At 37.3% G+C, this 13,090-nt stretch overlaps 1 protein-coding gene across 2 annotated transcripts in view; it reads left to right on the top strand.

Moving 5' to 3' along the window:
* CUL3 (cullin 3) overlaps positions 1-13,090 on the top strand; it is a 117,287-nt gene that overhangs the window by 32,125 nt on the left and 72,072 nt on the right. For both annotated transcript variants that reach the window (XM_049888322.1, XM_049888321.1), the window contains exon 2: positions 154-351. In XM_049888322.1, coding sequence (XP_049744279.1) covers positions 154-351 — 198 coding nt within the window. The remainder of the gene's footprint in view (positions 1-153; positions 352-13,090) is intronic.

Below are 13,090 nucleotides of genomic sequence, written 5' to 3'. Positions count from 1 at the left end.
CCCTTGTTTATGCCAGACTTGAAAATCAAGTTGTTAACATCCCAATATGTCATGCAGATTTATAATCATTACCGTGTGGTAAAAAAAATTGTAAGTATAGAAAAATTTTCAACCATTGGTTTTTTTGTCTCCTCTCTCTCTTGACTATTACAGATGACCATGGATGAAAAATATGTGAACAGCATTTGGGACCTTCTGAAAAATGCAATTCAAGAAATCCAGCGTAAGAATAACAGTGGTCTTAGCTTTGAGGAGCTCTATAGAAATGCATATACAATGGTTTTGCATAAACATGGAGAAAAGCTCTACACTGGATTAAGAGAAGTTGTTACGGAACATCTCATAAATAAGGTATCCAACTTTCAAGAACTGTTGCTGATAATATTGAATGTAGAAAATCCTTTATACCACATTTAACTTTGACTAGGGGAGTATTTTTTAAAGGCTCCAGGAACCCTGAAGAAATAATCAGTTTTGTAACTGTTATAAAAACCTTACTCAAAACTTACAGCTAAATCAGGGTTTTTGATACTTGAGGGAAGAAGTTTGTGATCTATGAGAAACAAAATATATTCTCTATAATCATAATTAAGAAAGAAAATATTTTCAGTAACTTGAAAATGCATAACATGTTAATTATAGATCCTTACTTTTTCACTTAAAATGCTCTCAATCAGCCCATTTTAACATCCTCTACTTGCTCTGTGTATTGAAAAGTAGAACTACATTGTTTAAAAAATATTCTGAGACTTTTCCCCCACTGAAATTTACTTTATTCGTTTTAACTGAGTTTTACTGTAGTAAACATGACATTTTTTTTAAAGACAAATTTGTGGTAGGCTGTTACCATTATGAAATGGTTCTTTGGTTTCAAAGATGTATTTGCTCTAAAGAGAGCAAGTGTTTCTATAGAGCAAATTCTTCTGCAGCAAAGAAAATATAATTTCATTTATAAATAACTTTACTACAATGTTTTGCTTTAAGAATGTCAGGTAAAATGTAAAATACCACAAATTAAAACAAACTTCTTGTAGTTTTTGTTTGGTATTAGGGTTTTCCTTTTTTTAATTTTTAATTTTGAAAAAAAAGTTGTAGAATACTGCAATAAACGCTGTACCTTTCACGTAGATTCAACAGTCCTTTGTCTCATTTTTACCAATCTTTCTATTGATACTTACTATTATTGCTGAACAGTTAGAGAATAAGTTTTAGATTTTATTAACCCTCAGATACGTTAGAATGTTTCTCCTAAGAACAGTGATCAAAATTAGGCAGGTTAACATAATATACTGTTGTCTAATGCAGTCTGTACTCAAATTTCACCAGTTGTCTTGATAGCAGCGATAGCATTTATAGTGTTTTTTTTTTTTTCCAACCCAGCATCCAATCCAGGATCGTATATTCAATACCGTAGCCTTTCTTTGTCTTTCAGCACACATTGACATTTTTGAAGGGTATAGGTCAAGTTTTGTAGATTGTCCCTCAGTTGCTTTGGTTTGTCTGATTGTTTCCTCATGACTAGTTTCAGGTTATGCATTTTTGGCAGGAATAATGCATAAGTGATGTTGTGTCCTCAGTGCATCACATCAGGAGGCACATGATGTCAGTTTATCCCATTATTGGTGATGTTAACTTTGATCACTTGGTGTCCGCCAGATTTCTTCACTGTAAAGGTACCTTTTTTCCCTTTGTAATTCATAAGTAACCTGTTCAGATATAATTTGAAACTGTTTGAATATCCTGTTCCCCAAGAAATTTTTATGTGATGGTTTTTAGCATCCATTGATGATTCTTGCATAAATCATTATTACTATGGTGGTTGCAAAATGGTGTCTTTCTGTCTCTATGGTTCCTTCTATAATTCTGTTCTCTTAAATGGGATTACATAAGCCAGATATCTAGTACTCATTAAGTGAGGTGATTGTCTTTTTCATATAGTCAGTAGATTTTTGTTAAGTGCCTATTATGCACAGCTTTCTATGAAAATATAGTAGATGGAAATAGGTGGGATAGTATCCCTTTCTGGCACTGGTTTTCCTGTTCATACGGAAGATGATAAACACATTCAGGTAACAGTGTAAGGGGTTATATTATTTAGTGGCAAATAAGCTTTATAGGCCATAAATGATTTAGGAATTTGAATGTGGAGAAACTATCCTGGGCTGTCAGATTTTTTTGGAAGGTATCAAGTTGAACTGAGTCTTGAAAAATATAAGATATAAGTGAACAATGGGGAAGGTGTTCCAAGATGGCAGGTGTCATGTGGTTTTACAGATGTGAACTGGGTACACTTAGGTGGCGGGGAGAGTTTGATTGAAGTATATAATAATTTTAAGGATTAGTGAATTATAGCGTTGCAAAGGTGGACTGGGAAGAGATTGTAGAAGAACTTGAATGCTATGCTAAGGAATTTGGACTTACCAGTGGAGGGCTGTGGAGGGCTCTTGGAGTTTTTTTTTTTTTAATGTGTTTTAAGTGAAAGTTTACAATTCAGGTCGGTCTCTCATACAAAAACTTACACACACCTTGCTGTGCAACCCTGGCTGCTCTCCTCCTGATGTGACAGCACACTCCTCTTTGGAGGTATTTAAGTGGATGATAATGTGATACAATATTTGAAGAAAAATGTGAGAATGATAAAAATGTAGAATTGGTAAGGTGTTTACTACAAGCAGGGGAAGACCTAGAATAATCTGATAAAGTGTTGAGCTAGCAATGAATGGGTGATGTCAGAATTCTGAAGTAAGGCTAGATAGAATTTGGTTACTGGAAGAATTAATGGTGCCACAAATAGAAATATTGTGAATTTGTAATGAAAATCTGATTTGGAATGGGTAGAGGAGGTGACAAATTTTATTTTAAATTAGAAATCATTTGACATGTGAAGGGATTTGAAAATGATATCACAGTGGAAGTGTCATATGTTTGTAGATAAACACAGGCTGAGAGCTTGGACAGGAACTCAGAAATAGAGTAGAGATTTGCTATTTGAGTATCATGTATTGAAGAGTAAGTGCTGGAGTTCAGAGAACAAACAGCTCAGAGCCAAGAGCTGAATCCTCAGGAGCAAGCTGTGATAAGTAGGTGAGGGGAATGAAGAAGACTAATTGAAGAAGTTTGGCAACTAAAGAAAGAGGAAAAGTACTGTACAGTAGAAGAGTTCTGTTAAAACCTGCTGAAGGGAAGAAGATTGGAGCAGCTGAGTCCCAGGGAATCAAAAAGAGTATGAGATTGAGAGTAGTGGTGAAGGGCATGTCCTCATTTGTCAGAGGTTCTATAGAGAATGATGATAATGATCATAGCTGACTCTTATTTTAGCATTTATTATGTGCTAGAACTCGGGTGCTAACCAAAAGGTTAGCAGTTTGAACCCACCAGCCACTTCATGAAGACCCTGTGGGGCAGTTCTTCTCTGTCATAGAGTCACTTGGAGTCAGAATTGACTCTGTGACAGCAGGTTTGGTTTTGGTGTAGACCCGGTTTTAGTGTTTTTTACGTATATGAACTTAGTTAATGTTCACAGCCCAATAAGCCAGAATCTACTGTTGTTCTATTTTACAAATGAAACTAAGGCATAGAGAATTAGTGATTTGTCTAGATGCATGTAGCTAGTAAGTGACCTAGCTGGAACTAAATCCACAGTGTGGCTTCAGGCTGAGCTCTTAACCTCTGTAGATGTGCTCCAGGTGCAGAATGAATCAATCAAGATATAATAAATATGCTGAAATTGAGAGCGGTTGAAGGGCTTCAGGTTTATTGGCTGAATGTCAGTAAAGCTAATACCAAGAAAAAAAAAAAAAATTGCCAGGGAGTTAATTCTGACTCATAGTGACCCTATAGGATAGAGTAGAACTTCCCCATAGAGTTTTCAAGGCTGTAAATCTTTATGGAAGTGGACTGCCACATCTTTCTTTTGTGGAGTGGCTGGTAGATTTGAACTGCTTACCTTTTGGTTAGCAGTTGAGTGCTTAACCACTGTACCATCAGGGCTCCTCAAAGCTAATTAAAAAAAAAACAAAAAAAACCTGTAGCTCTTGAGTTGATTTCGACTCATAGCAACCCTATAGGAAGGACAGAGTAGCACTGCCCCATAGAGTTTCCAAGGAGTGCCTGGTGGATTCAAAGTGCTGACTTTTTGATTAACAGCCATAATAGCACTTAACCACTACACCATCAGGGTTTCCAAAGCTAGTAGTCGTTTAAAATCTAAGTCTTGATTTACTTACGTGTAAAACGAAGGAACTAGAAATACTATCTCCTATGTTCTTTAGGTGTAAAACAATTCCAAATCTAGTAATTAAACCATCCATCTTCTGAGAGATGAGAAAGACTTGGAGTAGCCCTTATGGGGACTATACCGAAGAATTGATGAGTAAAAAAATAGCTTAGTAGGAGATGGTCTGAATGTGTGATTTTTTTTTTTTAACAATGCTTTGCAACTTGGGCATGGATACAGAAAAGTTGAGAATTGGCTCATCTAAAAGGTGAGGAGAGAAGGGGAGATCAGAATGAGGTCAACGCTTAAGTGACTGATTTTGGGGCTCTATAACATGGTCTGGTAAAAACTGAAGTCATGTGAACAGTAACTCCTTGAGACGCCTAAGAGCTTCAGCATATTTTAAGTTGCTTAAAGTGGTCTCATATTTAGAGTTTAACTGTCATTTCAAAATATAAGCTGTCCCTGTTAGAATATTTAGGAAAATGTGTATTTAAGTTAATTGTGCTAAAAAAATTAAATATATATGCTAAATTCCTAATTTCACTTCTCTTACACATAGTCATCAATATGTTGCTAGTGTCTGAAAATGTTCTTTAATTTTTTTTTTTTCTTTCATAAACACTCAGTTGACTAGCTTAGTCAATTTCTTACTAGGCTAAAATGTACCAATTTTAGCTTGTCTGATGATTGATATAGTTATTTTAGTTGAATTAAGTTTTTGAGACTTGCTGGTATCCATGTTTTCATTTTTGTGTTTTCCACCTACCTTACTGCATTTGATCTTATTTTATGGAAAAAAAAATATATATAGATATATATGTATATAAATACAGTACTGCTGTTATGAAGAGAACACTGCCAAAAGAGTGCCATCGTACGGTAGCTTGAAACATTTGTCCCCTGATCTAAGTAAGAAGTCTCAATTTGTTCTACCAGATAGGATTTGGAGATGTTATAGATACGAGGCACAAAAGTGTAGTTTGCATGAAAATTGATATTGCCTGTCTCTTCATTACCTTTTGACTGTAAATCATTAGTCTCACAGAACATACCCCTTTTTGGGTTTCAAAAGCATTACTACTTGGTCTGTTCATCAGTTGGAAACCCTGGTGGCATAGTGGTTAAGTGCTACAGCTGTTAAGTGCTACAGCTGTTAAGTGCTACGGCAGTTTGAATCCACCAGGCACTCCTTGGAAAATCTCTGGGGCAGTTCTGCTCAGTCTTACTGGGTCGCTATGAGTTGGAATTGACTCGATGGCGACAGGTTTTTTTTTTTTGGGTATTATTCATCAGTTTTTTGTTTGTATTTTTTTTGTTCAGTGTACTTTTGTCAGTTAGTTGAACTGCCTAACAGTGATTGTTTTTTAAAAAAAGTATAGTACTTTTCGAGTGAAGTGAACCTTTTAGTGCTGTGGCATAGATAGCCAGGACCCATCTTTTCACTCGATGAGTAGGCCAGTTGTGTGTACGTTAAAGAATTCAGGGAACTACAGTTTTTACATGGAATCAGGGATGGTTTGTTATACAGTTTGTTGATATCCTGGCTTCAGGGTGAGAATAGTGACCATTTTCACAAACAATTTTGGTAAAGTAGAGAGGTGCAAACTACCAGAGAACAGATGAAGGAAAGCTCCAAAGAGGACAAATCTTTGGATTAAAATAGGTGTTTGTCTTAGCCATCTAGTGCGGCTATAACAGAAATACCACAAGTGGATTGCTTTAACAGAGAGACTTATTCTCTCACAGTCGAGTAGTCTACAAATCCAAATTCAGGGTGTCAGCTTCAGGGGAAGGCTTTCTCTTTCTGTCAGCTCTGGAGGAAGGTCCTTGTGATGGATCAGTCTTCCCTTGTTCTGGGAGCATCTCAGCACAGGAACCTCAGGACCAAAGGATGGGCTCTGCTCAGGGTGGTGCTGCCTTCTTGGTGGTATGAAGTCCCCTTGACTCTGTGCTTGTTTCCCTTTTCTTTTATCTCTTGCAAGATAAAAGGTGGTGCAGGCCACACCCTGGGGAAACTCCCTGTTCATTGGATCAGGGATGTGGCCTGAGCAAGGGTGTTATATCCCACCCTAATCCTCTTTAATCACAGGCAGAGATTATGATTTATAACACACAGGAAAATCACAAAATGGAGGACAAGCACACATGGCCTAACCAAGTTGACACATATTTTGCGGGGACAAAATTCAATCCATTGCACTGTTTATTGTCTTTAGAAATAAATTCACAGAGTTGAAGCAGGCATGGAGAAGATAAGTGCTGTTCTGTATGTGACTTAAAGTACTTCTGGTAGTATTTCTGTCCTTTGAGGAAATTAGGCACCAAAGGAAGTTGGCAAATTTCTCAAGACCACAAAGCAAAACCTAGGGTGTGATGTGACCATTGTGCCACCTCATAAGAAAAATCTTGTCTAATTTTAGTAAACATGAAAACATTTCAGGGATTATTTTTTCATTAATATCTTTTTCTAAATAAAATAACTTAAAAGCTTCTAAATAAAATCATTTTCAAAGGTTATTTAAATTATAAATCATTTTGTAAAACCCTCAAAGGTATTCTTATAAGACTTCTTACCACAGAATTTCAACACTCAAGAGCATTTATGATTTGCCAGGCTCTGAATTAGGGGCAAGAAATATATTGGTAAATACATCTGATCCCTGCACTAGTGGAACAAATAATAGACAAGTAGACAAATGCTTAGATATAAAATGTAATGGAAACAGGGTTACAGTGATAGAGAAGAATATTCAGGGCAACTACTTAGATCAAGAGGGATTTTTGAGGAAGTGGTGATGTTTATATGGGACTTGAAGAGTGAGAAGGCACTCTCAGGAAGAGTGGTTTCAAGAGCATTCCAAGAAAAGGGAATGTTTATACAACATTTATTCTGTAAAGGACGAAAACTGACCAGGTAGTCACTATTCTCAGCTTTTTGAGTCATACTGCTCCTGCCGTTGTAGCACAAAAACAGAAATAGACAATACATAAATGAATGGACATGGCTGTGTTCCAGTAAAACTATCAGAAAAGGCAGCAGCCCATAGTTTGGAGAGGGGGGTGGCTGTCATGAATGGGGCAGTAAGAGTTGGCAGAGGGAAAGAGTGGGACGAGGTAAGACTGGAAAGACAGAAGTCAGATGATGTCATGCCTTGAAGCCATGGTGAAGGGCTTTGGACTTAGTTATTATAGGTATGTTAGGAAGCCGGTTAGGGATTTTAAGCAAGTGGTAACTCTAATATTTTGTAGGCCAGTTACTTAAACAGACTTAACTTTTAACTTTTATAATAAGCTTGTTTTTTTTTAAGTGATCTCCCCCCGGCTGGTCTTAGTCAGCTAGTGCTGCTACAACAGATATACCACAAATGGATGGCTTTAACAAAGAGAAATTTATTTCTTCAGATATACCACAAATGGATGGCTTTAACAAAGAGAAATTTATTTCTTCAGAGTAAAGTAGGCTAAAAGTACAAATTCAGGTTGACAGCTCCAGGGGAAGACTTTCTTTGTCAGCCTTCTCATCAATCTTCCCCTGGAATAGGAAATTCTCCGCACAGGGACCCTAGGTCCAAAGGATGCGCTCTGCTCCCAGCACTGCTTTCTTGGTGATACGAGGTCCCCTGTCTCTGCTCACTTCCCTTTCCTTACTATCTCTTGAGAGAGAAAAGGTGGTGCAGACCACACCCCAGGGGAAATCCCTTTACATTGAATCAGGAATGTGACCTCGGTAAGGGTGTTCCATTCCTACCCTAATCCTCTTTAACATAAAATTACAATCACAAAATGGAGGACAGCACACAATACTGAGAATCATGGCCTAACCAAGTTGACATGTATTTTGGGGGACACAATTCAATCTGTGATACCCTGTTACTAGGCAAATGTGAATGAATGCAGAGATATTTTTTCAAAAGGCCTTTATTGGTAAAATAGATTATAAATGTAACAAACACAGTGAATTAAAAAGAATATCCCTAGAAACACTTACAGAAAGATTCAGTTCTGAGGCCCACAGTTATTGAGTCTCTCCTGTCTTTCAGGCACCGAATACATACATACATACGTCATGGTTCCTTCCAGCAAGCAGCTCACACTTTTAGTGAGATAATCAGATTTGAAGTGGAATTATTCTTCCTGAGAAATTCAGGGCACGGTGGAAAGAGAAGTTCACTTTTGTATAAACCTTAAAGGATTATTAAAGATTTATCATATGAACAAGGGCAAAAGATAGCCTCAGTAGAGTCAGTGGCATGAGTAAAAAAGTCAGGTACATGTGAGCGTAATCAAATAGATCAGTGGTGATAGAAACAGAAAGGGCTTCAAATGCGTTCATGAGAACTGAGAATGGTTAAGTGAGTTGGACTGGGTTTTGAAAAACACTGTAGAGGATTTGGGTTTTAGTCTGTTGATGATGGGAGCCATTGGGGGTTTTTGAGTTTCAAAAAGAGACTGACTGCAGTAGAAAAGATGCAGTTAAAGGTTTAGCGTGAGTGCCGTTTTCAGTGTTTCATTGGTACTTTAGTTCTGCCACCTTGTCTTGTCCTTTTTTTCTGACTGAAGAAAATTGTTGGAAGAAACTGAGAACCTAGGGTGTCATCCCATTACAGTGAGTTTTGGAGCTGCTTAACGTGGTAACAGGAGTCAGAAAGAAAAGGGAGGCAGTGAGCCATCCCTGCAGGTTCTGAATGAGTATGATTTGGGAGAATTACTTGAATATGAATAGAATAATCCCCAAAGAGGAAGAGATTATTGGGAATAAGGAAGAGGATTTAGAGATAGAGAGCCAGAAAGAAACGAACCTTGGGATATGTGGGACATAGGAAATTGAGTAGCTTCCAGTTTTAAAGGCTTGGAAGAGAAATGATGTTTGGGAGAAGAAGCAGGTTTAAAATTGTTGCTATATTTAGCACGTTCATCAGCTATTCCTGCCTAAGTTGTGGAGTAGACTTTTAAGTACTGTGTTCTGTTGTATTTTCTGTTGTTGTTAGGTGTCCTCGAGTCACTTCCAACTGATAGCAACCTTGTCTACCGCAGAATGAAACACTACCTGGTCCTGAGCCATCCTCACAATTGTTGCTGTGTTTGAGCTCACTGTTGTAGGCACTGTGTCAGTCCATCTCGTGGAGGATCTTCCTCTTTTTTGCAGACCTTCAGTTTTACCAAGCATGATGTTCTAGTGACATTCCTTTAATATTTATTAAATAAGTGAATGGATGAGCTGGGATCTTTTTCATTCGTCTTTGTGTCTCCTGCTCCATGCATGTAGTTGACACTCAATTGTCTGTTGAAATGAATCTCTAAGGATAATACCAGCAGTGCGAATGGAAACCGTCTTGGTTTATGTTGTAATGAATTGCTGAGGTTTATCTTTTGTATGTAGAGTAATACTTCTGTCTACCCAAGTTAATTACTAAATCTAGCCACCATTTAAAAGCACAGTGTAATTTTGAGGCTGTGTACTTCTGGTGTTTTGAGACTGGAGTTTGTGATTCTGCTAAGAACTGGATCTTGTGTAACTGTGGTCCTTATTTTACATGATACACAAGAGAACAAAAATACTGATTGCCATATTGTCATGCTTTGCATGCTTTAGTACTTAATTCAGTCAGTGTTTCTGCTGTTCAAAGTTTAACTACTGTACTTACGTGTAATGGTTTTTACTGTATGTCTTAATTGTCTTAACCATTGGAAATGAAGCAGTTTACAAACGATAATTTACCTTTTTTTCTTTCTGCTTTTCCAATCAAAAAGTAAGCTGCCATTTTTCCTGGCACGATTTTGTAAAAAAAAAAAAAAAAATCCTGATTTTTTTTTTTTTAAAGATGGTGTTAATTGCTAATAAAGTTAAAAGCTTATTGAAACTAAGAATGTATATTTTTAAAACCTATGCCAAATTTAGATGATTTTTTTTCTTTGCTTTAACATGTAGCAAAGTTTTCTTTATGGATTAAATTACGAAAATGTGTTGTCCCGATAACCATTCTGGGCCCCTGCTTTGAACCTCATGATTTATCTGGTGCTGCTCTTTTTTACTCTTTGTATTGAGGCCATATGTATGGTAACATTAACCCTTCACATTCTCTTCCCTCCCTGTGGAGATTGTAAAGTGTCTGACTGTATCTTGTGCCCCTTATAGTGCCTAGCTAGCACCCTGCTTTGCTTGTTGGAAGGAATCATAAATATTTGAGTTGTCAGTTTGGGGAAAATTTTTTGAACGGGTGGTTGATAATGTGATGTTAAGACCTCATTTCTTTAAGAGCTTTACTTTTGGACACTTAAAGAGTGAATGGATAATATTGCCACTAGGAATGATTTTAATTTTGAAATTGAAAGTAGTATGCTGTTTGTGAAATGCTTAAACTTAAAACATTAATAAATACGTGATTATTGTGTGTGTGTTGGGAAAATTACTTATAAAAGAATCATCTAACTCTACAGCAATAGAGAAAATTACAGTGACTATTTTATTGTTTGGTTATGATACTGGTATTTCTCTGATGAGGTTTACCACCTTTATTTTAAAAGTTGGTGAAAAATAATGAAACTAGTATTACTGACCTAGAAAATATCAAGAGGTTAGTGAATTTTATATCATTTAGGGATCACTTGTCATTTTTTTTTGTCATTAGTGGGAAACCCTGGTAGTGTAGTGGTTAAGTGCTACGGCTGCTAATTGAGAGGTCGGCAGTTCGAAACCACTGGGTGCTCCTTGCAAACACTATCGGGCAGTTCCGCTCTGTCTTATAGGGTCATTATGAGTCGAAATTGACTCGACAGTAACTCATTTGGTTTTTTTTTTTTTTTTTGGTTTTTGTCATTAGTGAGGAGCCCAGGTGGCATGGCAGTTAAGAGCTCAGCTGCTAACCAAAAGGTCAGCAGCTCAAGTCCACCATCCACTCCTTGGAAACTATGGGGCACTTCTGCTCTGTCTCATGGGGTCGCTATGAGCCTGAATCGACTTCACTGTAACGGGTTTTATTATTAGTGAACTCTTAAGAAAGTTTAAAATATCTACAGAACTTAAAATTCTCCTAATCTTACCAGAAGCTTGCTTTGAAACACAAGAATTTTAAGGTTGTTATATGTATTGAGAGATAGCAAAATCTGTTCTCAAAATTTATATTGAATGCACAATAGGAGGCTTGCTGCATTAAGAACTCCTCGAAGTATGAAGAGTCCCAGATATGTAGAAATTTCTGTTCTTTAGAAGAAAGTAAGAGTAAAGTAGAAAATGAATTTGGAAAATACTGTATATAATACATGAACATATATGTATATATGTTTTATACCACTTCTCAAAATTCAAGGCACATACAAATTTTCTGGGGATCTTGTTAAGATGCAGGTTTTGATTCAGTAGGTCTGGGGTAGGAGATTGTGCATTTCTAACAAGCCTACATGGTGGTGATAGTTATGACCATGATACTGCTCCACAGACCACACTTGGAGTGGCAAGGTTCTGTAATATGAACAATATTATAGTAGTTGTTGTTTTGTTGTGTGCCACTGAGTCAGTTCCAACTCACAGCAACCCTATAAGACAGGGTAGAACTGTCCCATAGGGTTTCCACAGAGCAGCTGATGAATCCTAATTGCCACCCTTTTGGTTAGCAGCCAGAGTTCTTAACCACTTTGTCACCATGTCTCCATACTACTACTACTATGATAATACTAACCCACTGCCGTCGAGTCGATGCCGACTCATAGCAACCCTATAGAACAGGGTAGAACTGCCCCATGGAGTTTCCAAGGAGCGCCTGGTGGATTCGAACTGCTGACCTCTTAGTTAGCAGCCGTAGCACTTAACCACTACGCCACTAGCACTTAACCACTACGCCACCAGGGTTTCCTCCATAATAATAGCAGCATATACTTATATGGCATTTGCTGTGTAAGCACTTTATAGATACTAATTTATTCTCCAAACAGCTACTTGAAGTAGGTGCTATTGTTATTCCTGTTTTATAAGTGATAAAATTAAAGCACAAAGAAATTAAGTAACTTACTCAAGGTTATGGATCTAAGTGTTGGAGCTGGGATTTGAAGGCAGGCCGACTGGCTTTTCAGCATCCATACTCTTGTGCTGAGGCTTTTCACTGTATAGCATGTCTGTTCTGTAAAAATACCAAAACAGTACACTATCCCTTTTTAATCTTTTAAACTAGGAATTCTCAGGGTGAGGGAAAAAGGTTTTGTCAATTTATCTGTGTCATGTACTGGATTAGGAGAGACCTTTTCTCTACACCGTGCCTTGGCTCCCATTGAGATTCAGTTCTGTAGTGAGCCACTTACGTTAATAGGTATGTCTTAACCCTCAGGTGTATTAAGGTAGAAAGTTTATCGAGAACAACAATCCTCAAGAATTCTTTAACGGCATTCCTCAGGAAAATAGGATTTACATAACTGGTAAAATTCGTAAAGTGACAAACTCACAGGTCATGTGTGATTAATAAAGGTCTCTGAACAAGTTGAAATGTTAAGTGGAAACATAGATACTGATTTTTGATCATAGTAAATGTATATTTATGTAATATGTAGCGTCATCAGATGGAACAAGCAACATGTTTTAGAATTTAGACCCGGAAAGGTATTTAGCAGTCCATTGGCTCTGTTATTTCAAAATAGCGGAGCCCCTCCCCCTCTTAAAATCAGTCAAAACCAATAAAAATCATTTCTAATCAGGAAAAACAGTCTGCCCTGCAGTGGTACTAAGGCTGTCTCGTTGGAGCATGGTGTGAACGCCACTGATCTAATTAACTCCAGTCATATTATAGGAAAGGGGAACTACAGACCAGGTAAGTGACTTGCCCAAAGTCATGAATAGAAACTGCCCAGAGCAGTTTTCTGCTAATACTGTTGTTGATTATTTTA

Source organism: Elephas maximus, chromosome 6 (assembly GCF_024166365.1).
Source record: "Elephas maximus indicus isolate mEleMax1 chromosome 6, mEleMax1 primary haplotype, whole genome shotgun sequence".
Taxonomy (NCBI): domain Eukaryota; kingdom Metazoa; phylum Chordata; class Mammalia; order Proboscidea; family Elephantidae; genus Elephas; species Elephas maximus.
The sequence above is the reverse complement of the archived record's forward strand: the minus strand, read 5'-3'. Positions and strand labels throughout refer to the sequence as shown.